The following is a 25,080-nucleotide window of genomic DNA, read 5'->3' as shown; positions in this document are numbered from 1 at the left end:
TGTTTGTCTTCCTCTGATGCTGCTGGGCCGGGACTGGCCTAGGATAGTCCTGGGAGGAAATTCGGGACAATGGTTTGAGTGGACGACTCCATATCAGGAGAGGCGGGGACGGGAGTTTGGGCGTCCTGCTCGAACCGATTCATCAGTCTCCGTTTAGTGCATCGGGTTCAAGCGGACGGAGATTTTAGCCCACCAAGTTTGGTTCGGTTCTTCTCTAGCTGTCGAGGCCAGGCTGTTTCCAATTGCACAAAATCCAATTTAAGTGGTGGGTTGACTAAGGGCAGCTCCCACCTCCCACCCACCCCCTGCTCCTTTCCACTCCATCCGTCAGCTTCAGTTCTAATCTGCATTTTCATTGCCATTTTATTCACTGGTACATAGATTGATGGTTTTGTTTGGATGTTGTTAGCCGCCCAGCAAACAAGTTTAAAGAATGAATGAATGAATGAATGAATGAATGAATGAATGAATGAATGAGCAACTAAGTTACTTAGTAAGAAAGTAAAAAAATAAAGAAAATGAGAGAGAGAGAAAGAGAGAGAGAAAGAGAGAGAGAGAAACATAGAAAAAGAGAGAAAGGAAAGAGAGAAGAAAAGAAGGAAAAGAAAGAGAGAGAGAAAGAAAGAAAGGAAGGAAGAGAAAGAAAGAGAGAGAAAGAAAGAAAGAAGGAAGGAAGGAAGGAAGGAAGGAAGGAAGGAAGGAAGGAAGGAAGGAAGTCTTATTCCCAGCTGGCCTCTTTCTTCTCCAAACCTTAAGTCCAATTTTATGGAACTAAAATCAGAAAGAATTCAGTATCTCCATTTTAAAAAGCCAATGGGAATTATTAAACAATTGGTGAGCAACGGATGAATTAAAGGTACTGACTGATTGCTCGCTGAGCATTCAATAATGTCACAATTCTTACCTTCCTAGGTGTATTGAATTCCTTGGGATGTGTTCCGGAGCCCATCCGCAAAGACCAGGCAGTCAGGGTCTTCTACACAACTAGTGTGGTGCCCAGTGGTTGTGAGGCCCATGGTCCAATTGAGCCTGACCTCGAGGTCCATGTTCTGAATCTGAGATACAGCAGACCCCAGGTGAGTAGCTGATCAGACAAGCATCCGTCAGCGGGGGTCTTATTTCAAGTCCCCCAAATTGGTTTATTTGGGGAATCGGTCATTCCCACTCTCAACGATTGCTTTCAATGGGCCTGCCTTTCGAATTTGCAGGGAGTCCTCGTTGAGCGGCTGCAATCGGTCACTGAGCAAAGCAGTTACTAAACGAAGCGGCAGCTTTGCTTATGATTTTAACCCACCCCAATTCACATGCCTATTTGAATTGAGGGGGGGGGAGGAGGAGGAGAACTGTGGGGTCCTCGGTGCTCTCTGAGCTTGGTTGTTTCCTTGCAGACATTTCATTACCCAACTAGGTAATATCATCAGTGTTAGAAGGGAATAGGGTCTGTGGAAAGGGAGAGGAGGAGGTGGAGGAGGACTGTGGGGTCCTTGGTGCTCTCTGAACTTGGTTATTTTCTTGTAGGTGTTTCATTACCCAATTATGGTATAATATCAGTGCTAGAAGGGAGTGGGGTGTGTGGAGTGAAGTAGTAGTACGAGGAGGAGGAGGAGGAGAAAGAGGAGGAGGAGGAGGAGGAAGAGACTTTTGGGGTCCTTGGTACTCATTGACCTTGGCAGTTTCCTTGCAGACGTTTCATGATCCAAACTATATAATATCATCAGCGCTAGAATGGGGAAGATGATGATGATGATGATGATGATGATTGGATCCTTGGTGCTCTCTGACCTTGGCGGTTTCCTTGCAGACGTTTCATGACCCAGCTAGGTGACACCATCAATACTTGGGTGTTACCTAGTTGGGTAATGTAGGTGTCTGTAAGCTCAGATAGAGCCCCAAGGACCCCAAAGGTTTGAGGAGGTGCTTATGGCCAGGCACTTGGCCCATTTGACCCCTCGTCTCCCATCAGCCGCCCAGGCTCCCGGCAGCTCCAGAAGTCTCCGGGTTGCAACCGGAGGCCCCTCTGATGTCACGGCTGTGGCATTCCGACAACTGGCCCCAACGTCGTCGTGGCGGGCAGAGACCGTAGTCTGCAACTGGAAAAGAATTACTGGAAGCCGATTTCTATAAGCAGATCTCCCATCTGAAGGAGGCCGAAGAAATCTGGTGGCGTTCTCCAAGGGAGGAACAATGGCTTCTGAGTGGGGAGATGAAGTGGGGAGGTAAAAATAGAAGCAAGCCTTCCCTGCACGCCGGTTGACCTCTGGGCTGGTGCCCTCGACCCGGGGGGGGGGGAGGAGAGAGGGGCTGCACACATTCCGTGGGACTGGCTCAGTTATTACTGTTTGTTTGGGTTTTTTTCACTTCGCACTGGATCGGGGGCAGGTCTGGGCAAGGTTTCTTTCCCAGGTCTCCTCCGGTTCCCCATCCGATGGCAGCTTTGCAAGAATTGGGGAAGGATGGGAGGGCGCTAGGAGTCGAAGCTGAGAGGCGCCACCAAAGGACTCTGCTGTCTCTTTCTTACACAGAGGGCAATTTACTTCTGTGTAAGGCAACCAGCTTTGAACCAGACTGGGAGGAGAGAGACGTGGCTGCATGCCAGCCATCCAGGACAGATAAAGAGACAAGCGGAGTGGCTGGATGGAAGAACGATGGGTCGATAAATTGACTGATAGAGAAGTTGAGCAGATGGGTGATAGATAGATAGATAGATAGATAGATAGATAGATAGATAGATAGATAGACAGACAGACAGACAAAAGTTGGATGGGTGGATGGATGGATGGATGGATAGACAAGTTGAGTAGATGGATTGGTGGATGCATGGAAGATAGAGAAGTTGAGTGGATGAGGATGGATGGATGGATGGATGGAGGACAGAGATAGTAGATAGATAGATAGATAGATAGATAGATAGATAGATAGATAGATAGATAGATAGATAGATGAAGTTGAATAATTGGATGATGGGTGGATGGATAGATAGGTTGAGTAGATGAAATTGTGGATGCATGGAAGATAGAGAAGTTGAGTGGATGATAGATAGATAGATAGATAGATAGATAGATAGATAGATAGATAGACAGACACAGACAACAGAGAAGTTGGATGGATGGATGGATGAAAGAATAGTTGGATGATGGATGGATGATGGATGGATGGATAGACAAGTTGAATAGATGGATTGGTAGATGCATGGAAGTTAGAGAAGTTGAGTGGATGAGGATGGATGGATGGATGGATGGATGGATGGATGGATGGCGGACAAAGATAGTAGATAGATAGATAGATAGATAGATAGATAGATAGATAGATAGATGAAGTTGAATAATTGGATGATGGGTAGATGGATAGATATGTTGAGTAGATGAAATTGTGGATGCATGGAAGATAGAGAAGTTGAGTGGATGATAGATAGATAGATAGATAGATAGATAGATAGATAGATAGATAGATAGACACAGACAACAGAGAAGTTGGATGGATGGATGGATTGACAGACAGACAAGTGGAATGAAAGAATGGATGGGTGGATGATAGAAAAATAAATATTTCAAAGTCTTTCCCCATGAGGGAACTGCTCTCCAAACCTTGGGGGTGGGTCTTCCCAACCTTAACTCTCTTTTTGAAGATGTGGGGTGTCTCTAAATGTTCTCCCCGATATCGGTTGCTTCTATCATGCCCAGAAGTGCAACAGCCGCCTGTTTCTTTTCTTCTCCTAGATGGCCACGCTCCAGCTCAACGTGTCTTCAGGGGCAGCCCAAGGCAAGTGCAAAGCCATTTTCGTTCTGAACGCCAACAGCAGTTTCGTTCTGACAATCCATTCTGACGAAGATTGCCGCCTCCACGTCATTCACGTGAGTACTAGTCCATAGCGGGAAGGCAGGAGGCAATGCAAGGATTTTGGACCTTGTGGGCTGCAGTTCCGCAGAGAAGTTGGATGGGAATCCTGTCTCCCTCTTAAGAGACTCGCTGCCCTCCTAATAATCTCAAGTTCCACTTTGGCACCGGAATTGTGGCATTGGAAGCAGCCCTTGAGGCCATCTATTCCAGCCCTCAGGAACGAGCAGGAAAGAGATGAAGAAGGCCAAGGAGAGGAGTAGGCCAGTTCTACTTTGGCTTTTCAAAGGCTTGGCTTTTATTGATTCATTTAAAACTGTATATTCGCATATTGTAAAATTGGGAACCAAAGGCACCCAGCCAGCCGTGCATTAGAGGCCCTCAACCGTTGAAACGAGATTGCACAATTCCCCCCCCCCCCTGCACAACAACCCTGTGGGATAGGGAGGTCGACTGACAGCCTGGCCCCAGCCCCCCCCCCTAGTAGCTTTGCCGGTCTAAACAGAGCCGTGAAGCTGAGTCTCCCTTTGCTTGACTCCATCACGTCTGTTTCCTTTCAGCTGCGGAATTTTTTTCTGTGACGCACAAAAAATCGGAAAAATGACCCATTTCCTCTGGGCCTCGGCTCCAGCCGGCTCACACTCAGTCGGGGCAGTTTGTAACTTTAAAAAAAAACACACACACAAACTTTTTTTTTTCCCTATTTGTGTCTAATAATAAAAACGGGCTGACAATGAGGACAAGCTGCTATCTGATCGAGCGTGGCACCACCGGCTCATGCCAGCTACCCTCGCCGGCTTGCCTTCGCCACGCTGGGCCCAGCCGGGGGAAGCAAGGGGGCGGTGGGGGCCAGGACTTGCTCAGACTCAAGTGGCTGGCCGGCAGCGGGACGGGGCGGGGGCCGATTACGGGCAGAGATGGGGAGTGTCCAGGTTTTGGAAAACCCCAGCAGATTGCCAAACCAAACTAGGATCCCTTCTTGGTCAGGCGGTGCCAAATTCTGCTTTTCACTGGGAGGTGGAAAAGTCTGGGGGGTGGGGGAAGAGAGGAAGGGAAGAATAATTAAATCAAGAAAGGAGGGAAGAGAGAAAGAAAGGAGGAGAGAGAGAGAGAGAGAGAGAGAGAGAGAGAGAGAGAAAGAAAGAAGGAAAGAAAGAAAGAAAGAAAGAAGAAAGAGGGAGGGAGGGAGGGAGGGAGGGAGGAAGAGAGATGGAAAGGGAAGGAAGAAGTGAGAGAGGAAGGAAAGAAGAGAGGGGGGGGGGATGGAAGGAAGAAATGAGACAGAAAAAAGATAGAGAGGAATGAAAGAAAGAAAGAAAGAAAGAGGGATGGAAGGAGGGAGGGAGAGAGAGAGGAAAAGAGAAGGAAGAAGTGAGAGACAGAGAGAGAGAAAAGAAAGAGAGAAGGGAGGGAGGGAATGTAAGGAAGGAAGAAATGAGACAGAAAAAAGATAGAGGAATGAAAGAAAGAAGGAAGGATGAAAGGAAAGAAGGAAAGAAAGAAAGAGAAAAAGAAAAAGAAAGAAAGAAAGGGACAGGGAGGGAGGGAAAGGGAAGGAAGAAGTGAGAGACAGAGAGAGAAAAGAAAGAGAGAGGAAGAAGAGAGGGAGGGGATGGAAGGAAGAAATGAGACAGAAAAAGATAGAGAGGAATGAAAGAAAGAAAGAAAGAAAGAAAGAAAGAAAGAAAGAAAGAAAGAAAGAAAGAAAGAGGAAAAGGAAAGGAAAGGAAGAAGTGAGAGACAGAAATAGAAAAAAGAAAGATGAAAGAAGGAAAAAGCGAGTGACACAGAGAAAGAGAAACAGAGAGAGAGAGAGAAGAAATAAAAATAAAATTTAAAGAAATCTTCCTAACCATCTTGCTCAAACAAAAACAGCCCTTAATTGTTCCCCAAAAAACTGATTTACCAACCTAAACTCATTCATAACAACTCGGAGAGCCAAAACTGAAACATCAGCAAAATGCAGCTTCCTCAAGACAGAGAGAGACTGTATTTTATTATTATTATTATTATTATTCTTGAAGGGGGGAAATTGCAAACATGTCTCGCGGGGAAGGGGCAGGATGCGCTTCTCCGCCCTTGCAGGCCGGACTGGCAAAGGCCTGTTTTGAAGGCGGCCGACCTCTCAGAAATTGATCCTGAACGACGCCAAAATCGGAGTCTTTTCTGGGACTTACACGGCAGACAACAATGAGTTATAAAACCCCTTTGATCCTGGAGGGAGATTAGCGTTGCATTGCTCGCAGAGAAGGGACTCCGAGTCTCTCCCTTTCATCCTTGGGGGAGAAACACAGGGCAAAAACTACAAATAGCAATTGTGTTGTCCCAACGTGCGTAGCTTTGTAAGGTCAAAACATCCGGGGACAATTCCCAGCCCAAAGCCAGACCAGTGCTGGGCTGAACAGACAAATCTGGAAAAGGGAACTTGGTACACAAGTGTCCGTCCACTTGCAACAGTTTGTGTAGTGACCAATGACAATGACACTGGGGGGGGGCGTAAAAGGGACTTTACGGTTGTTTTTCATTCTTATGATCGCCCCCCCCCCTCGGTCAACGCGATCAAAATTCGGACCTTTGGCAACTGGTTCGTATTTGTGACGGCGCGATTCTCCTTTGGGGAGTTTCTGTCGAGCAAAGTCCACCGGGAAGCCGTGTCACTAATTTAACAACCGCAACGGTTCACTTCACCGGAAAAAAAAAAATGGCAAGAAAAATGGTAAAAAACGGGGCAAAACTCATTGAACAAATATCTGTATTTCAAAAGGGCTCGACGTTCAGCTCTTCGTTCCCTCTAAAACCATCTCTGTCATTTTTTTTTTTGCACCAGTAATAGCAAAATTGGGGTGTCATCAGCACTCAGGTTTGCGGGCTGCAGTACCCTAAATTCTTATAATTTGGGGGGTTCCCAAAGCCCTGGAACTGCTACCTCTTTCTTTTTAAAAGATGTGTTGTTATTTTTAGATATACAGGGATGGTCACAACAATACGGAAATAATCAAAACCCCTCTGAAGTTTTCTCTGCCAGTTTTCCTTCTTTCTTTCTTTCTTTCCTTCTTTTTCTCTTTCTTCTTTTTCTTTCTTTCTTCTCTTTCTTTCTTTTTCCTTCCTTCCTTCTTTCATTCCTCTCTATCTCTTTTCTTTTTCTGTCTCATTCCTTCCTTCCCTTCCCTCTCTCCCTTTCTTTCTTTCTTTGTTGTTAAGTGTGAAAAGGGCTCATAAGTTGCAACTCTGAATTGTCACTAAATGAACTGTTTTAAGTTGAGGACTACCTGTACATCAACACCATAATAATAAAAATAAAGTTGGAAGGGACCTTGGAGGTCATCTAGTCCAACCCCCTGCTCATTATTGTTGTTGTTGTTCCTGTAGGGTCCTCGTAGCTACGTCATGCCTTCCCGTCATAACTCCACCGCAACCGTCCTGCCTTTCTCCAGCGAGCAACTTTTGACTTGGGCCAAGGAAACGTACGGAGGCGTCTCTTCCTTTGCGGAGTTAGAAGATCCTCAATGGATTCTCTTCCGAGTAGGGAGAGGTGGGTGTTGTTAAAACCTTGCTCGGTAGAGATTTTGCCCCCTCCCCGGCTCAGCTTTCTCTGGGACCGAAAGGTCCGAAAGAACGACGAAAGAAAACGCAACACCAAGGAAACATCTGGAGCACAAATTGACCGGCCAGGGCCAGTGACGCGGTCTAAGAGCCGGGTGCAAATGTCAGCCAAACCTATTTAAGTCATCTCTGTTAAACTGGCTTTTTAGCCCTGACGATGTTGGGAGTATATATACATATGAATATATATTTCCCAGGGGAGGGCTAAAAAAGCCAGCTTTTCAGAACTTCTCAGTTCAGATCATTTTGGATGTCTTGAGTGTGCAAATGTGGCCGCATGTGGTTTTTGTACGACCGGAATGGAGAATTTATGTTGCTAAGCGAGACACACTTGTTCAGGGAGTTTTGCCCCCGTGAGGGCTCCTGCCTCGGCAAAGAGTTGGACTAGATGACCTTCAAAGTCCCTTCCAACCCCTATGAGTATATGAGAAGAAGAACGAAGAGATGCTGTTGATTTTTTTTGAAAAAAACTATAGGTGTCCCAGATACTTTGTCCTTTTTTTGCATTTTTTCTTTCTTCTTTCTTTCTTTTTCTTCTCTTCCTTTCTTTCTTCCTTCCTTTCCTTCCCTCCCTCTTCTTTTTCCTTTCATTCCTTCCTTCTCTTTCCCCTCCCTTTTTTTCTTCCTTCCTCTTTCTTCCACTCCCTTTCTTCTTTTTCTTTTTTCGTTCCTTCTTTCCTTCTTCCCTTCCCTCCCTTTTCTTTTTTCTTTTCTCTTTCTGACTTTTTCTTCTCTTCCTTCTCTCCATTTGTTCTTTCTTTCTTTCTTTCTTTCTTTCTTTCTTTCTTTCTTTCTCTTTCCTTCCGTCCCTCCCTTCCTTCCCTCCCTTTTCTTATTTTTTGGGGGGAAAGGGAAAAAAGGGAAGAATAGATGTCCAGAACCATAGTGATAAATTAGAAGAGCAGCGTGGCTTGGACCCCCCCCCACCCCATAAATTCCAGGTTGGAGCTCTTCCTTCCTTCCTTCCTTCCTTCCTTCCTTCCTTCCTTCCTTCCTTCCTTCCTTCCTTCCTTCCTTCCTTCCTTCCTTCCCGTGAAGATGGTGGAGAAATCACAGCTCTTCACAAAGGCTCATCATTTCTCTCTTTGTGTCAAGAGCCCAGCGCAAGCGAAGATTGCATCTTGGCGCAGAATTTCAACGCCGAGTCCTATCTAGAGGTAGAAGTCCTTTCCCACAAGGTGGAGATCTGCTTGGATTCCCACAAAGCATCTGGAAACGTGGCTCACATCCTGTGGCTGCAACAGAGTCCATCAGACGAGAGGTATGATTTGTCAGGGGGGTGGTGGTGGTGGTGGTGAGTTAGAAGGCCACAAAAATTGTCTTTCTTTCCCAAGAAATAGCTTTTTCAAGTGCTTTTTCAAGAGGCAACTGGACTTTCTTGTTTTTCTTTGAAGACATTTTGCCTTCTCATCCAAGAAGCTTCTTCAGCTCTGACTGGATGGTGGGGAATGGAAGGATTTATACTCCTTGCAGACAGCTGGTCATTTGCCTCCTTTTAGAGAGTCGTGGAGGCCATTTGGAGGTTTATCTGTGTTCTCAGGGTCGCCTGAGTGGTGCAAATGGGTCTGGAGCCTTCGTGGCTGCAGGATGTTTTCTGCCCTGTCTCCCTTCCTGTGGGTAAACCTCCAAGTGGCCTCAATGACTCTCTAAAAGGATGCAAATGACCAGCTGTCTGCAAGGAGTATAAATCCTTCCATTTCCCACCATCCAGTCAGAGCTGAAGAAGGTTCCTGGAGGAGAAGCGAAACGTCTTCAAAGAAAAACCAGAAAGTCCATTTGCTTCCTGAAAAAGCATCTTTGGGATAACCATGACCTGGAAGACTGAGAATCTCCATAGACGAGAAGAAATAGACTTCACACCTTTTTAAAGCTTCCATTTTGAAACTGACGGACACCTTCACCTCGGTTCTCTTCCAAAAGTTGTGCTGCTTCAAATTTCATCCTGGAGGGGGGGGGAAGTGTGCACCTGGGTGTGTTTTTATGCCAACTTTATGCAGCGATCAAGTTAAACCAAAGGGAAACCTGGGCCAAAATCAGCATCCTGCACAGGGCCAAACTAAAATCCGATCGTGATTGTTGAATATTTGCGATTTTTCTTGAACGTCTAGACCAGGGGTAGGCAACCTTGGCTCTTTTATGACTCGTGGACTTCAACTCCCAAAATTCCTGAGCCAGCCATGCTAAGGGGAAAGGGAGAGGTTTCCAAGCTGAGCCATGCTGGCTCAGGAATTCTGGGAGTTGGTCCACGAGTCATAAAAGAGCCAAGGTTGCTTACCCCTGATCTAGACAAAGTAGGACCTCCCAAAGAAGGAGGTGTCTGAAATGTAACTTAAAGTTTGGAAGGAAGGCGATTCTTGGTCTTCACTTTTTTGTGTGGTTTCGTTTGCAGGATGCAAACGGTGGAGCTGAACATCAAAACTGTTTGCAAGGATGGCCGTTCGGAGCAAAAAGCAGAGCTGCCCATGGCTTTGTGGCTGAAGAGCCACCAAAACACGCTGTGGAAAATGGGCCACGGGTTCTCATTTGTGCAACTGTTGGTAAGAATTGATGCCAAGGGGGAAAAAATGCTCTCTTTTTTTGATGCATTCAGCGGCTTCTTGGAAATTTATGGGTGAAACGAAGCAATACAAATTCCTAAGGGGGCAGATTGTCCTGGTTCCGACAGAAGTTACTCTTCAAAGAACTTTGAGGCATTTGTTCACCTTAAAGAATCTTTATTCAAAATAACATTGCATCGGCAGGTACATGGTTGAAGCCAAAATCTGAATCCCCCTCCCCTAAACACATAGTATCCAAGCCAATTCCCTCCTCCAACTAACAGTCATAAATCACATTCTCCAATTAGTTTGAAATGCAGACCTTCCCTCCAGTTTCATAATCCGCCATTCCTTATCGTCTCTTATTTCAGACAACCTTGAAAAATACTCTAGTGCCATGTTGTTATGTCTAACTAATCCCCATACATATCCTTCCCCCCCAGCACAGTCTAATTCCAACTCTAAAAGTAACACACAGCTTAAAGAGAAAATGGCTGCATCTTCGTACATTGTCAAAGCAAGCACATCCGATGTTAGCAGCGTTGACACGGATTTTCAAAAATGAGCCAAAATCATTTTTTTACTGGGGCGCTGAGCGGAACGCCCAAAGACCCACACCAACCCTGTTTGTTGATGAGAAACAAACTCGCCTCTCTGAAAGTGACCCACAAAAAGGGGTGACCCACAAAAAAAGGGGTGATTACATTTAGAAAGGAAGAACTCACGCCGGGAAATGTTGCTCCCTGGGAAATGTAGATCTGAAGAAGGATGCGGAATTCTCCTTCTCCTTTTCGTCTTGGTTTCTGTAGAAGGAAAACATTCCTGGCAAAAAAGGGGGAGGTTATGTTAGCAATGCAGGGAGGGGAAATGGTTTAAAAATGGGTGTGGACTAGTCACTTTCCCTCCCTGAATTTTCCTAAATTTTTCCTAAATTTCCTAATTCTAAATAATTTCTAAGACTAATTCTAAGATTGTTGCAGAAAGGTGTTTTAAACCTTTTTCTTCTCCTCCTTCTTCTTCTCTCCCTCTTCTTCTTCCTTTTGTCTCCTTCCCCATCTCCTCTTCCTTCTCTCCTTCTCCTCTTCCTCCTCTGCCTTCTCTTTTCCTCCATCTTCTCTTTCTCCTCCTCATCCTCTTCCCCGTGTTCTTTCTCTTCCATCTTCTCCACTTCCACCTTTGCCTTCTCTTCTTCGCCGTCTTCTTCTTCTCTTCATCTTCTTCATTCTCCTCTTCCTCCTTCTTCTTCCCCGTCTCTTCCACCTCCTTCCATCTTATCTCCTCCATCTTTTCCTTCTTCTCTTCCTCCTCTGCCTTCTCTTCTCCATCTTCTCTTCCTCCTCCTTTCTTCTTCTCTACCTTTCTTCTCCATCTCCTCCACCTCCTTCTTTCTCCATGTCTTCCTCCTCCTCCTTCTCTGTCTTCTTCATCTTTCTCCATCTGTTTCTCCTCCTTCTCTGCCTTTTCCTTCTGTGCCTTCTTCTCCTCCTCTATCTTCTCCTTCTCTTCCTCCTCCTCCTCTCTCTCTCTCTCTCAGGCATCTGGTAAATATTCATTTGCTACCTTCTCTGGGGTGCACAATGGTACGACGCTTCCCGACAACAAGGAGGAACTGATACAAAAGGCCCGCAACAATTCCTTCATGACTTCTTACACCGAAATCCCCTCAGCCAAAAGCATCAGCCTGGAATATAAGAGGATTTGCGGTGAGTCAATATAATACAATCTGGGTTGGAGGCAGCCAGCTGGATCAGAGCAAGGAGAAGACAATATTTGCAGGATCTTGAGGGATCCATATTCCACGGCCTAGCAGTTTGAAGGCTTTGTTGAGTTGGGTTGAGTTGGATTGAGTTTCCAACGGTTCTCGGGAAACTTAAGAGTTTGGAAAGAACTTGACGGGACTCTGGAAGAAACAAAGAGCCAAGAAACCAAATTTGGAAGATGTGTTATCTCAAAACAGTTTTCTATTATTTGAGCTTCACCTCTTGATCGGAAGCTCTGGAGATCTTGTTCTGCACCAGTAATAGATCCCGCAGTCTGAAAAATAATTGGAAATGCTGGCTTTCTAGATCCAAGGTCTCTTGCTCAGCGTAGGACTTGTGGAGATACGAAGCACCATCTATGTTGACTTGAGCCCCTGGGGAAAAAAACAAGCCATGATTGTGAAGCTCAAAGTCCACTTTTTTAATGTCTCTTTGGGATCCTGTTTTACAGGCTCAGCCATAGTCACAATCACCCCACCCCCCCAGACAGCAGAAAACCTGACTGTCAAGGTCCACCAGCTCATCAACCTTTGCAAGCCCTGGAAGTGCTTGGATAGCAGCATTGAAATTGCTCTCCTCAAGATGTATCTGACGGTAAGGAAGTCCACCTGGGATCCTGGGCAGTCCTGCCTCAGTTTCCCTGTCCGTCTCCCTTCCTGGAGCCCTTCCGGTAAGGTCAGCCACTTGGACTCTTCCAGAGAGGTTGGACTACATATCCCAGAAGTCCCAGGCAGGCTGCCATGGATCGGAAACATGGGGGTTGGATCAATTGTCCCAGCCGAGTCAGCTGTAGCTTAGAACACACTTGACAGATTAAATGATTTCCACATAATTAGAATTACTGAAATTCTAATTCTAATAATAATAATGTTGGGAGGGATCTTGGAGGTCATCTAGTCCAACCCCCTGCTTAGCACAACCCCATGCTTCTTTTCTCAGCAAACCTGTGGAAGAGTTCTGTTAAATCCAGAAGCTTGCCCGTTCTCTCCTTGGGTTATCCCTGTTAAAACATCTCCCAGCTAACCCTGGTTCGTCCTTCTCCTTGCAACCCTAGGTGTTACCTACCCGGGTCGATGCCGTCACCTTGAAAGATCCCAGTTGCAGGGCCAGAGACAACACAACCCATTTTGTCCTCAACAGCATCCTGGACAAATGTTCCACCCAACTTGAAGGGGGTGTCCATGTGAAAAACCAGGTATGGTATTTTTTTTTCCTCCAAATCCTGGCCCGGTGCCCACCAAATATTAGACTGGAACCCCCCATATCCTGGCCTGAAGCCCCCCCAAATCCTGGCTTGGTTCCCCCCAAATCATAGCCTGGTGTCCCAAAATCATAGACTGGAACCCCCCCCATATACTGGCCTGAAGCCCCTCAAATCCTGGCCTGGAGCCCCCCCCCCCCAAATATAGCAGGGTGTTTTATGCAACTCTTTTCTCTTGAAGCAAAATTATTCAAAAACATTTATATCAAACCACCAATCCTTTTCTTTCTTTCTTTCTTTCCTTCTTTCTCTCTTTTAATTGTTCCAGCTCATCCTAACTCTACCAGTGTCACCGGGGAAAGTCACGGTAAGGAGAAAGTCCTTTTTGCTCTAAAAACCAATCCCTGGTTTATACTCAGTTTAATAACTTTCCCGAGGCTGGGCTCTTGATTGCTCTGGTGAATTCTTTCGATATGACTTAATACGGGGTCCTCGACAAGCACCATGCTGCAGCTTTGGAAAGAATTACCCCGCTGCTATTTTTTAAAAAAAGTCGGTGACAAGAGTATTTTTTTTTTAAAGAAAAGAGAGAATTCTGCTTTGTTTAGCATGCAAAAAGGGGAAAAAAATATGCCGCAGTCTTAGGCATATCTACCCTGAGTTTCAATAGGACATCCCATTACACACGTATAGAATTAAACCCTGCAAAATGGGGACGCTTAAACACACAAAAAGTTACTTCTTTGTCTAGCCATGCAACTGACTGACCAAAATCCCTAATTCCATTCTCTAATGTTAAATAGAGTGGGGTGGGGTAGAGTAGAGTAGAGTAGAGTAGAGTAGAGTAGAGTAGAGTAGAGTAGAGTAGAAAATGGAATGGAATAGAATAGAATAGGATAGGAGATAGAGAATAGAATAGAATAGAATAGAATAGAATAGAATAGAATAGAATAGAATAGAATAAGAGACATAGAGATAGACATAGAGAATGGAATGGAATGGAATGGAATAGAATAAGAGATATAGAGAAAGAGATGGAGAATGGGATAGAAAAGAATAGAATAGAATAGAATAGAATAGAATAGGAAATAATAGAATAGAATAGATTGTAGAATAGAATAGGAGAGATATAGATAGGGAATGGAATGGAATGGAATAGAATAGAATGGAATGGAATAGAAAATAGAATAGAAAATAGATTATGGAATATAGAATAGGATAGGATAGACGCTGGAAGGGATCATGTAGGTCATCTAGACCACCCCCCTTGCCCAAGCAGGAGACCCTACACTATTTCTGACAGATGACAGATAAATAACATTATCTGTATGATCTGCAACTGGTGGCCCACCTCTTAAAAGCAGGCCTTGGCCCTGTCTTAGGAGAGACTATCAGACGAGACTTGCGAGAAGAGCTTCCTAACTTTGATACGATACCTGGTAGGAAAATGTAAAAGTCCCATGAAATGCAAGGTCTCGCGTTTCCGCTTTGGAAAAAGGAATCGGGTGACAAAGCGTTATTTTGTCCGTGATTCATTTATCAAAGCTTTCAATTTTTCTCCTTTGCAAACCTATCCATCGGCGCATTTCAGCCCCTGAAACTCTATAAAGATGCCGTTTGCGGATCTGGGGAATCTTTTGCTGGCTTGCAAATGGATCGGCACCAAGCCGATCCACTTGCACGCTAAGGGAACAACAAAGGTCCCCAAGGATGATTTTTCCTTGTTTTTCTTGGAAGATGTTTCGCTTCCCCTCCATCAACTCGGAGCTGAAGAAGCTTCAGCGAGGAGAAGCGAAACGCCTTCAAAGAAAAACAAGAAAATCCAGTTGCCCCTCCTGAAAAAAGCACCTTTGGGATCACCATGACCTGGAGAACTGAGAATCTCCGTGGAAAAACAAACGAATCCAGTCATTTGATCCTCGGCTGCAGGTGCCCTTTGAATGTGACCTACCAGAGAAAGTGTCTCTCCAGCTTTACAACTCGGAGGATTTCAACTTGCCGAGCAATCCGGTGATACAAGCTCACCAAGTCACCTACGTGGAGGTAAGGCGGGTCTTGGGGGTTTGGGGGTAGGAAGGTTGAATTCAAGCCCCAAGGTCAGAAGAGGGGTGTTGGGAGCTGAGGTCAAAGGAAGGCTGTCTTCAGAACAACCCAGGCAAAACCCAGCAGATGCAAAACTTTGCAAAACACTTGCGAGACAGGTAGGGCAGGTGTTAAGCGTGATGTGGCTTCACACCTTGGCCCAACTGAGCTTGTTGGGTGAGATAATAATAATAACAACAATAGAGTTGGAAGGGACCTTGGAGATCATCTAGTCCAACCCCCTGCTCAGGCAGGAAACTCTGTACCATTTCAGAAAATAGAATGGAGTGGAGTAGAATAGGAATATGGAATATGGAATATAGAATACAATGTAGAATAGAATAGAATGATAGAAAATAGAATAGAATAAGGATAGAATAGAATAGAATATTGGAAGGGACCTTAGAGGTCTTCTAGTCCAACCCTCTACTCAGGCAGGAAACCCAATACCATTTCACACAAATGGCTGTCCAATCTCTTCTTAACAACAACAGTGTTGGAACATTCACAACTTCTGGAGGCAGGTTGTTCCACTGATTGTCTTCACTGTCAGAAAATTTCTCCTTAGTTCCAGGTTGCTTCTCCCCTTGATCAGTTTCCATCCGTTGTTTCTTTTCCTGCCTTCTGGTGCTTTGGAGAATAGCTTGACTCCCTCTTCTTTGGGGCAGCCCGTTTAGGGTTCTAGGTGTTGTGTGAACATGGGAAATAGGTTAATTTCAGATAGGTATCCTTGAAAATAACATTGTGACTAAGATTGTCTCGTGTTTTTTTTCCCCTCCCATCGCCTTCCCCCTCAATAGGTCTCACTCCGAACAGCCATGAAGCAGTTTTCTCTAGAAATGGAAGACTGTTTCTTAAAACCCCGAGACAGCCCGCCTCAGTTGTTCTTCCACCAAGGGCTCTCTCTGAGCTACTCGGTGGAGACCCTGAAATCCCCCAGCCCGAAGACCCAACGCTTCAGCTTCACCTACAAGCCAGAGGAAGAACTGTGGTCCATCGATTCGGCCACCTTGGTTTGCGTGGTCCATCTGAACACCTCGGTGAGTGGGCCTCTGAAGGACTTTCTTTGTCATGATGGCGACGTCCGCTGAATTGTGTCTTGTCTCTTGGGGGTTCTTTGGAGCAGGCCTCTCCACGTCTTCTGATCTTGCCCTCAACACTTATTTTGAGTTGTTCTGTGCTCTGGCTGGTGTCAGCTTTGATGCTGTCCAGCCGCCATGTTCTTTGATAGCCTGGTTTCCTTTTAGCACTCATTCTTCCAAACACTGTTGCTTTCTCCAGTGACTTTCCTTATGTGACTTTTTCCGGGGGCAACTGGGCTTCCTCGTTTTTCTTTGAAGAACGTTTCGCTTCTTATCCCAGAAGCTTCTTCAGCTCTGACTGGACGGTGGGGAACGGAAGGATTTATACTCCTTACAGACAGCTGGTCATTTGCCTCCTTTTAGAGAGTCGTTGAGGCCACTTGGAGGTTTACCTGGGTCTTCAAACTCACCCATTTGCACCTCTCAGCTGACCTTGAGGACACAGATAAAACTCCAAATGGCCTCAACGACTCTCTAAAAGAAGGCAAATGACCAGCTGTCTGCAAGGAGTATAAATCCTTCCATTCCTCATCATCCAGTCAGAGCTGAAGAAGCTTCTGGGATGAGAAGCGAAACGTCTTTAAAGAAAAACAAGAAAGTCCAGTTGCCTCCTGAAATAAACACCTTTGGGACAACCATGAGCTGGAGAACTGAGAATCTCCATAGATTCTTCCCTTCGTGGCATGGCCAAAATAAGTGAGATTTTGTGATTTTTGTTTTGTCTTCCAGTGAGATTCAATAGAGGTATTTTGGCCAAACATCAGAATCCTTCATTCATTCTCCCTCAATTTTGGAGGCTGGATGGTGAGGTAACCTCAAGTCTACCTGCTTCCTTTAAAAAAGTCTTGAGAAGCAGTTCGCGTTCTCTTCTCCAGCAAAATACAGGCAGTCCTTGACTTATTCACTGATTTTCACTGATTGCTTAGTGACCGTTTGAGGCTACGACAGCCCTAAAAAAAAAAAAGTAAGCCCTGGATTCTAAATTCTGAGGTGGTCCTGGCAACGATGTGACCACAATTTCCTACATTTACTGCCTTGAATTAGGTTTATTTCCAGTTTCCCACCAAAAACGCTCATTGCAGACAATGGGTCGACTTTACAACCATGTCTGCTTAAGACTACCACCAAAAACTAACATAAAATGGGGCGGGTTCCACAAGCGCCTCAATTTACAACCATCATGGCCCACGATGAAAATTCTGGCCTACGTTACCATCGCAATGTCGAGGACTCCCTGCGTTCCTTTTGCGTGACAGGAATTAACTCTGTTTTCTCTACTTGGTCTGTGTCTGAAGATGTGTGACTTGTCCTTTATGACCTCCCTAATAACTCTGGGGAAAAAAAAAAGAAGTTTGCTGTTGCCAAAGGAAGCCGTTTAAAAAAAAGAAGAAGAGGAGGTGGAAGAATTCCCTCTCTTTTAAATCCAAATTATTTTTTCTTTCCTTTCCAGAGCGACAAACGCCGAAGCTACGAAGGCTCTTTAGAAGTGATGCTCAAAAACTACAATCCTGGATCCCACAGTGAGTCGACAGCTCTTTTCTATACAAAATAAGTCCATGGTTTGCTCTCTTTTATCTGTGGTTATTTCACAGAAAAGTTGGTTCACGCATGTAAACGACTGTTTGGGGAAGGGCCCCCCTTCTCTCTTTACAAATCAGCTTTGTAATGCTGAGAATAGTGTGGAAAGCTCTTTTAAGCATCCACAGATTGTTAAAAAACAGGACCCTTTTCAACTTCTAAAATTCATGCATTTCCAAAGACGAAGGGACACCTTTCCCTGGTGGCGTTTATGTTTTGGATTCCGAATCTGTGGAGAGCTGTTCTTTCCTCTTTCTGTCTAGCTTAGCCTTCCCCCAAAATGCTTTAACATTTCTCCTTCTGTTGTGTGGCCTCCACTGTGTTTGGCAAAGGCCATCCTCCTATGTCTTCCCGCCTTTCTAACTTACCAAAGGTGAAAAGCCTGATAACCACTAGATGGCAGGAGAGAGAGTTTTCAGTATCTCCTACCGCCCTCTAGTGAGCATTTATAATAGAGTTGGAAGAGACCTTGGAGATCTTCTAGTCCAATCTCCTGCTCCTTAAAACTATTTAGACAAATGGTTGTCCAATCTCTTCTTCAAAACCTCCAGCAATGGAGCACCCACAACTTCTGAAGGCAAGTCGTTCCACTGATTAATTGTTCTCATTTCCAGGAAATTCCTCCTTAGTTTTAGGTTGCTTCTCTCCTGGATTAGCTTCCATCCATTGCTTCTTGTCCTGCCTTCCGGTGCTTTGGAAAACAGGTTGATCTCTTCTCCTCAAACATTGGGACACAACTATCATGTTATCCTTAGTCCTTCCTTTTGCAAAATTTGCATTATGGTGGCCCATTTCTGAAACTCCAACTCAAAGCGGTAAATCCTCTCCATCTTTCTCCTTCGCCTGGCTCACGGCCTTCGCCCTACCCATGTCTGGTTGCCTCATGGTGGCGACAACTTGTGAGGCCTGCACTTCCATCTCCACAGGAGCCACATAGGGTGGTCCTTTGGCCCAGCCGGAAGGTGTGCACCATGACCTTGGCTGGTGGCACCTCTGAGCCATGGAACTGCGGTGAGAGAAAGCACGCCTGGACAACGGAAGAGGATTTAGGCTAGAACGGCAGCCAACTGGTACCGCCCAAGCCAGAGTTGCATAATGGTGGGTGAGGTGCCATTTTTGATGCAGAACAGTGACAGCCCTGAAGGACCTTATCTCCTCCATTATCCCAGCTGATGTGGCCTTTGACTTTGTGAAGCACAGTTGGCGTCCAGACGTCTGTGCGAGGGAAGGAGATAAATGATAATGAGTTAAGAAAGCAGGAAGAATCCCATCTTTTCCAGACGGATGTTCAAGAGATAACGAGAATCAGCTGGCGTACAAACGGATCCGATTATTGGTGCGTGGCCTCCAAGACGAGGTTCTCCTGGAGACAACTCTCATTGTGAAGGAAGGGAAGAGGACAAAGGTTTTGGATACAGTGGCAAAGAGATATTTTAAAAAAAGGAAAGGCGTTCCTGAGAATCTCCTTGGCTTCCTTTTCAGCGAAGGTCCATGTCTCCATTTGAAGTAGACTTTGAGAAGATCTATCCTTGCAAGATTTTGTTTTTGAGGACACTTCAATAGAGCTTTGGGTCTCAGATGGCCAAGTTCCCCAAAAGCAAGCAGAATCTGGAGAAAGAAGCACATATAGCCAGCATAAAACCAAACAGTTTCATTTTCAAACACACCCCAATGAAGACAATTGCCCTTCCTGTATCAAACAGTGTTTTTAATCACATTAAAAATGGCAAGTTGATGGGGGTTGGGTGAAGGAAGGTGGATGAAGATGGTGCCCCTTTTTTTGAAAGCAGAACATCTGCAACTTTTCTAGTTTTTTTTTTTTTAGTTGTCCTCCGTCAAAGGTGGATTTTCTATTCCTGTTCTTCCTTTCTTTCTTGTGTTGTGGGGGCTGTTCTTCCTGGAGACTTGGGCAGACACACAAGATTTCCCACTGGAGACGTGAAGGATGAAGGGGCAGATCTCCCAAAATAAAACAAAGCAACTTTGATTTTAGAATCAAGATCACGTGAAGTATTAGTACCGCTTTATAAAGCCTTAGTAAAACCACACCTAAAATATTGCATCCAGTTTCAGTCGTCACTTTACAAAAAAGATGTTGAGGCTCTGGGAAAAGCACAAAAAAGAGCAACTAAGATGATTAAAGGAGACTAAAACATATGAAGGACGGTTGCAGGACTTGGGTATGACCAATCTCGAGAAAAGAAGGAGTAGGGGGGACATAGTAGTTTTCCATATAGTATTTGAGGGGCTGCCACAAAGAAGAGGGGGTCAAATTATTCTCCAAAGCACCAGAACGCAGGACAAGAAACAATGGTTGGAAACTGATCAAAGAGAGAAGCAACTTGGAATTAAGGAGAAACTTCCTAACAGTGAGGACAAATTAACCAGTGGAACAGAAGTCGTGGGCACTTCATCACTGGAGGTTTTTAAGAAGAGACTGGGCAGTCACTTGTCTGAAATGATACAGGGTCTCCTGCTTGAGCAGGGGGCTGGACTAGAAGACCTCCAAGGTCCCTTCCAGCTCTATTCTGATTGAACTTCAAGAGGGATGACCACCAGAAGTATGAAATTGCCAATGTTCTGCTGACTAAGATTTGGGGGCTCTGTGGCCGTAGAAACATAAGGATGGAGGAAGGCATGGAAGAGGCTTCCTCACAATTCCTTCCTGAGAATAGGATAGAATAGAAGAGAATAGAATAAGATGCAGAATAGAATAGAATAGAACAGAATAGAATAAAAGAGAAGAGAATATGGAATAGAATGGAATGGAATGGAATAGAATAGAATAGAATATGGAATAGAATGGAAGAGAATAAGAGAAGAGAATATGGAATAGAATAGAATAGAACAGAATAGAATAAAAGAGAAGAGAATATGGAATAGAATGGAATGGAATAGAATAGAAGAGAATAAGAGAAGAGAATATGGAATAGAATGGAATGGAATGGAATAGAAGAGAATAAGAGAAGAGAATATGGAATAGAATAGAATAGAATAGAATAGAAGACTAGAGAATATGGAATAGAATGGAATGGAATGGAATAGAATAGGAGAATGGAATGGAATAGAATAGAATAGAAAATGGAATGGAATGGAATAGAGCAGAGCAGAATAAAGAACAGAACAGAATATGGAATGGAATGGAATAGAATAGACAAGAGAATAGGAGATCGAAAATAGAAATAGAAATAGAGTAGAATAGAATATAGCATAGAATAGAATAGGAATAGGAACAATAGACTAGACTAGACTAGACCAGAACAAAATTCTTTATTGGCCAAGGAATTTGATGTCAATATGGATGTTTTGCGTCCTTCTGGAAGTCCTCTTTCCTGTGTGGCTCCCGCCAGGCCGGAAAAACAATAAAACGAGGAAAAACTCTTGACACGAACTCAGTCCCCGAGGAGCCTGGCCGAGCACACTGCGCACGTCGGACGCTGTTCCTTCATCCTTTCAGTGTCCTTGTTTTGACACAGCAAGCCTCGGGGGGGAATCCTGGCTGGTCTTAAGGAAGGTGTCATTTGGGAGAAAATAAAACAGGCTTAGAGAGTGAAAACTGACAGGCAGTCCTCTACTTATGACCACAATCAGGGTAGGCACTTCCCTTGCTAAGCGAGGAATTTATGACAAGTGAGACCCACAATTGCTAAGCGAGGCCAGCTGCTAAGGGTCCTGTGCCCAATTTCACCGCCTTTTCGCCGCGGCGGCGAAGGGGGGGGGTCACCGCAGCCGTTAAAGAGAATCACACAGCCGTTAAGCAAATCTGGGCTTCTCCCGTTGACTTTGCTGGTCGGAAGGCCGCAAAAGAAGGATCACGTGAGCCACCCAGGGACAGAGCAACCGCCACAAGTACATGCCAGTTGCCAAGTGATCTAATTTTGATCACGTGATCTTGAGGAGGCTACTGCTGTGAGTTCGAGGACCGGTTTGTTTTCTTTCCAATTGTGATTTTGAACCGTCATTAAATGAAATGTTTGTAATTCGAGGACCGCCTGTGAGGGAAATATTAGAAGCACTTGCGCGCGTGCAAAGTGCAAATGATACCGCTTTAATCTGGGAAAAAAGCTCCTTCAAAATCCACCTTATTTTAACGTCTTTTAATTCTTTCTCTTTAGACCAAGGTTTGAGGATCAGCACCGTGCTGGGCATCGCCTTTGGCGCTTTCTTGATCGGAGTCCTGCTCACTGGGGCGTTGTGGTTCATCTATTCTCACACTCGTAAGTTGTGTCACTTCCAAGGGAAGCTTGCTGGCATGGTGGAGGGGGGAATGAGGGGGGCACCCACCCAGCTGAACCCCCTTTAGAGGTGAAGGTGCAGTCTGAGCTCAGCAATCCAAGGGGGTCCTAGAAACTGATTTCTGCCTTGAGGTTGCTAGTCCTCATGACTCTGGAGAAGCGCAGTTCAAACACGAACATCACCACCTCTCTTCGGCTGCCGGTTTAACTCAAGATGACCAAGTGGAGCGATCTTTCCCAGCCTTATCTGGAGATACAAAGGGTGGGATCGGCCATTTTTCCATTAAGGGACCCCCTTATCTTTATTCTCCCACCGTCTGCCCCTTCCTCACGGTCCCTCCAATTCCCAAACAGGAGACATCTGGTCCCGCTTGGCAGCCCGACCTGCATATTTTCCTTAATCTCTAGAAAAGCGGAGGAGGTGCAATGGCTGAATTTTTTATCTGCTTTTGTGACGGTCAGGCAAGGTCCACCTCGGCTGGACAAGGCAGTGGGAAAGCACTCAGGGACAATCCCGCTGGGATTTCACGAAGCCGTCGGGCCCGCCATGTGCTTTCCCTCTCCTTGTCAGCTTCCCAGTTGGGTCCAGCATGGGAAATTTTCCCGAGTAGAAGATAATAACTGTAGCTCAGATTTGAACCGTTGAGATCCCTGGTGGTTTTTTTTTTTCTTTTTGAGTTGTTGGCTTGCAGATGTTTTCATTACCCAACTAGGAAACATCATCAGAATAACAGAGTTGGAAGGGACCTTGAAGGTCTTCTAGTCCACCCCCTGCTCAGGCAGGAGACCCTGTACCATTCCAGACAAATGGTTGTCCAATCTCTTCTTAAAAAACGTCCAGGGTTGGAGCATTCACCGCTTCTGGAGGCAGGTTGTTCCACTGGTTAATTGTTCTCACTGTCGGGAAGTTTCTTAGTTCTAGGTTGCTTCTCTCCTTGATGAGTTTCCATCTGTTGCTTCTTGTCCTGCCTTCAGGTACTTTGGAGAATAGCTTGACTCCCTCTTCTTTGGGGCAGCCCCTCAGATATTGGAACGCTGCTACCATGCCACCCCTGGTGTAGAATAGTATAGAATGAGAGAGTTGGAAGGGACCTTGGAGGTCTTCTAGTCCAGCCCCCTGCTCAAGCAGGAGACCTTATACCATTTCAGACAAATGGCTGTCTAGTCTTTTCTTAAAAACCTCCAGTGTTTGCACACCCACAACTTCTGGAGGCAAGTTGTTCCACTGGTTAATTGTTCGGTTAGGATATTTTTTCTTAGTTCTATGTTGCTTCTCTCCTTGATTAGTTTCCATCTGCTGCTTCTTGTCCTGCCTCCTGATCCTTTGCAGGATAGGTTGACCCCCTCTTCTTTGGGGCAGCCCCTGAGATATTGGAAGGCTGCAAAGATCAACAAGGTCTCCCATTTATTATCAGATGCTATCATGTCGCCCCTAGTCCTTCTCGTTATCAGGTCCTCTTGATGGGTAATGATACAACTGGAAACCAACAACTCAACTCAAAGAGAGCACCCAGGACTCTACAATTCTCTCCACCTTCTCCAAACAGCCCACCCTTTTTCATGACTTCTAACCCGTTCCAGGTCCGATCGCCAAAACCCAGCCAGCCTTGGCAAACGCACCTGCGTCGGAGAGCAGCAGCACCAACCACAGTTTGGGCAGCACCCAGAGCACCCCCTGTTCCACCAGCAGCATGGCATAGCACCCCCAAAACGGGGAGCCACCAGCTTAGAGGGAAAGCACCAGGACTGCAAAGCCGTTGGGTTCCAAGGTTGGCGAAGAAGGTTCCGCTTCAACCCAACTGACTTCTGTTCTTCTCCTTCATACGTCGAAATGTTGGGTGTCTCCAGCCAGCAACTTCAACGGCTACTTCTTGGAAACTATTGGATTTCCTGAGGGGCACCCACCCCCCTTAATCTGGGACTAGAATTGTGTTCCATTTCATTGTGGCCAAGGTCTTCAAGGATGGACTGTTGGAGTACTAGACTCTTCTCCTGTTAGGTACCAGCTAGAGAGTGGGAGAGCGTCTATACATCGTTGCCGATTTGTTAACCACAGGAGCAGCTAACCTCGCTTTTGAAAGAAACCAGGATGAACTAGGCTTGTAGAGGTTTGCTTTGTCTCCTGGCTAAAAACCCTGGAGACAAAAAATATTATCTGAATCGAGAATCCCGCAGGATTGACAAGTGTTAGCTTCTCGTGGGTCTGTCCTCCCGTTGTCAAGGCCCAACTTTGCTCGTAGGGTGGTGGGCAAGGCTTTGGGCCATCCCTTACAGAGGTCTTCTGTGGGTCATCAAACCCAGATCATTCCAGGAATTTTGGTTCCCCTTTCTGCTGGGTTTGAATTCGGTTTTCCTAGCGGGATGCTCCAGGGTTGCCCCAAACTCCGATTCCCATCAACTTTCAAGAGCGAACAAGCTGGGGATCATGGGAGTGAGTGCCCACTTGAAAAGCACCAGCTTCTTAAGAGAATAGCGAAGGCCCCTCTTAAAATTGGCTTCACAGCAAGCTTTCAAGATAGAAGCAGCAGGAGTCTGAGCAGGGGGGGTTAGACTAGAAGACCTCCAAGGTCCCTTCCGTCATCCTGTTAAGTCAAAGAGTTAATTCAGGAGGGGGACCCCATTTTCTGTGTGTTTTGCAGCCCCCAGGTTAACTGCAAATCACAATTCTGTATATTTGGCCCTCCAAAATTAACACCAATTATACTCACTTCAGCCGGTTGTGTGCAAATAGCTAATAGACTTTAGCATCTTCCTCATTGTAAAAGGACTTGGGGCGGCCTCAGTTCTGAAAAAAAAAATATAATTGTTATGTATATAAATAACTAAATGTAGAATATATTTTGTAAACTGCATACAGGGAAATAATACACCTACTCACCATTTGTCAGTTCCAGTTGTTGTTTTTTAAGTCTTCGGATGGGCGAGGGGGCTTCAAACAGAACCCCAGAAGCCATAAATTGGGGGGTGGGGAACGCCCTGAAGGGAAACTGAGTCACGTCTGGCAATGCCCCACCAATTTCCGATCAACGTCAACAGCCCTGCGGGAGTTGCTCCAGCTGCAATTACAGATGCTGGAAGGCTGGGAAATTGTCTGGGTTTGATTGACAGATGCAAATCAGGACACTTTTTTTTTTTGCAGCAAGCACATCTATTTGCATATAGAAGCCT

General features: G+C 45.5%; 1 protein-coding gene across 1 annotated transcript in view; it reads left to right on the top strand.

Moving 5' to 3' along the window:
• The window catches only part of ENG (endoglin), a 31,008-nt gene extending 6,214 nt beyond the window's left edge, over positions 1 to 24,794 (top strand). The window contains exons 2-15 of the mRNA XM_039321436.1: positions 913 to 1,076; positions 3,717 to 3,851; positions 7,204 to 7,366; positions 8,533 to 8,698; positions 9,827 to 9,974; positions 11,509 to 11,677; positions 12,186 to 12,328; positions 12,789 to 12,929; positions 13,264 to 13,302; positions 14,865 to 14,978; positions 15,818 to 16,057; positions 17,550 to 17,619; positions 21,793 to 21,894; positions 23,494 to 24,794. Coding sequence (XP_039177370.1) covers positions 913 to 1,076; positions 3,717 to 3,851; positions 7,204 to 7,366; positions 8,533 to 8,698; positions 9,827 to 9,974; positions 11,509 to 11,677; positions 12,186 to 12,328; positions 12,789 to 12,929; positions 13,264 to 13,302; positions 14,865 to 14,978; positions 15,818 to 16,057; positions 17,550 to 17,619; positions 21,793 to 21,894; positions 23,494 to 23,612 — 1,913 coding nt within the window. The 3' untranslated portion in view covers positions 23,613 to 24,794. The remainder of the gene's footprint in view (positions 1 to 912; positions 1,077 to 3,716; positions 3,852 to 7,203; positions 7,367 to 8,532; positions 8,699 to 9,826; positions 9,975 to 11,508; positions 11,678 to 12,185; positions 12,329 to 12,788; positions 12,930 to 13,263; positions 13,303 to 14,864; positions 14,979 to 15,817; positions 16,058 to 17,549; positions 17,620 to 21,792; positions 21,895 to 23,493) is intronic.
• The last annotated feature ends 286 nt before the right edge of the window (positions 24,795 to 25,080 follow it).

This window comes from Crotalus tigris, unplaced genomic scaffold (genome assembly GCF_016545835.1).
Source record: "Crotalus tigris isolate CLP2741 ecotype Arizona unplaced genomic scaffold, ASM1654583v1 scf7180000023746.1698619, whole genome shotgun sequence".
NCBI classification, from domain to species: domain Eukaryota; kingdom Metazoa; phylum Chordata; class Lepidosauria; order Squamata; family Viperidae; genus Crotalus; species Crotalus tigris.
This window is presented reverse-complemented; position numbering and strand designations above follow the sequence as displayed.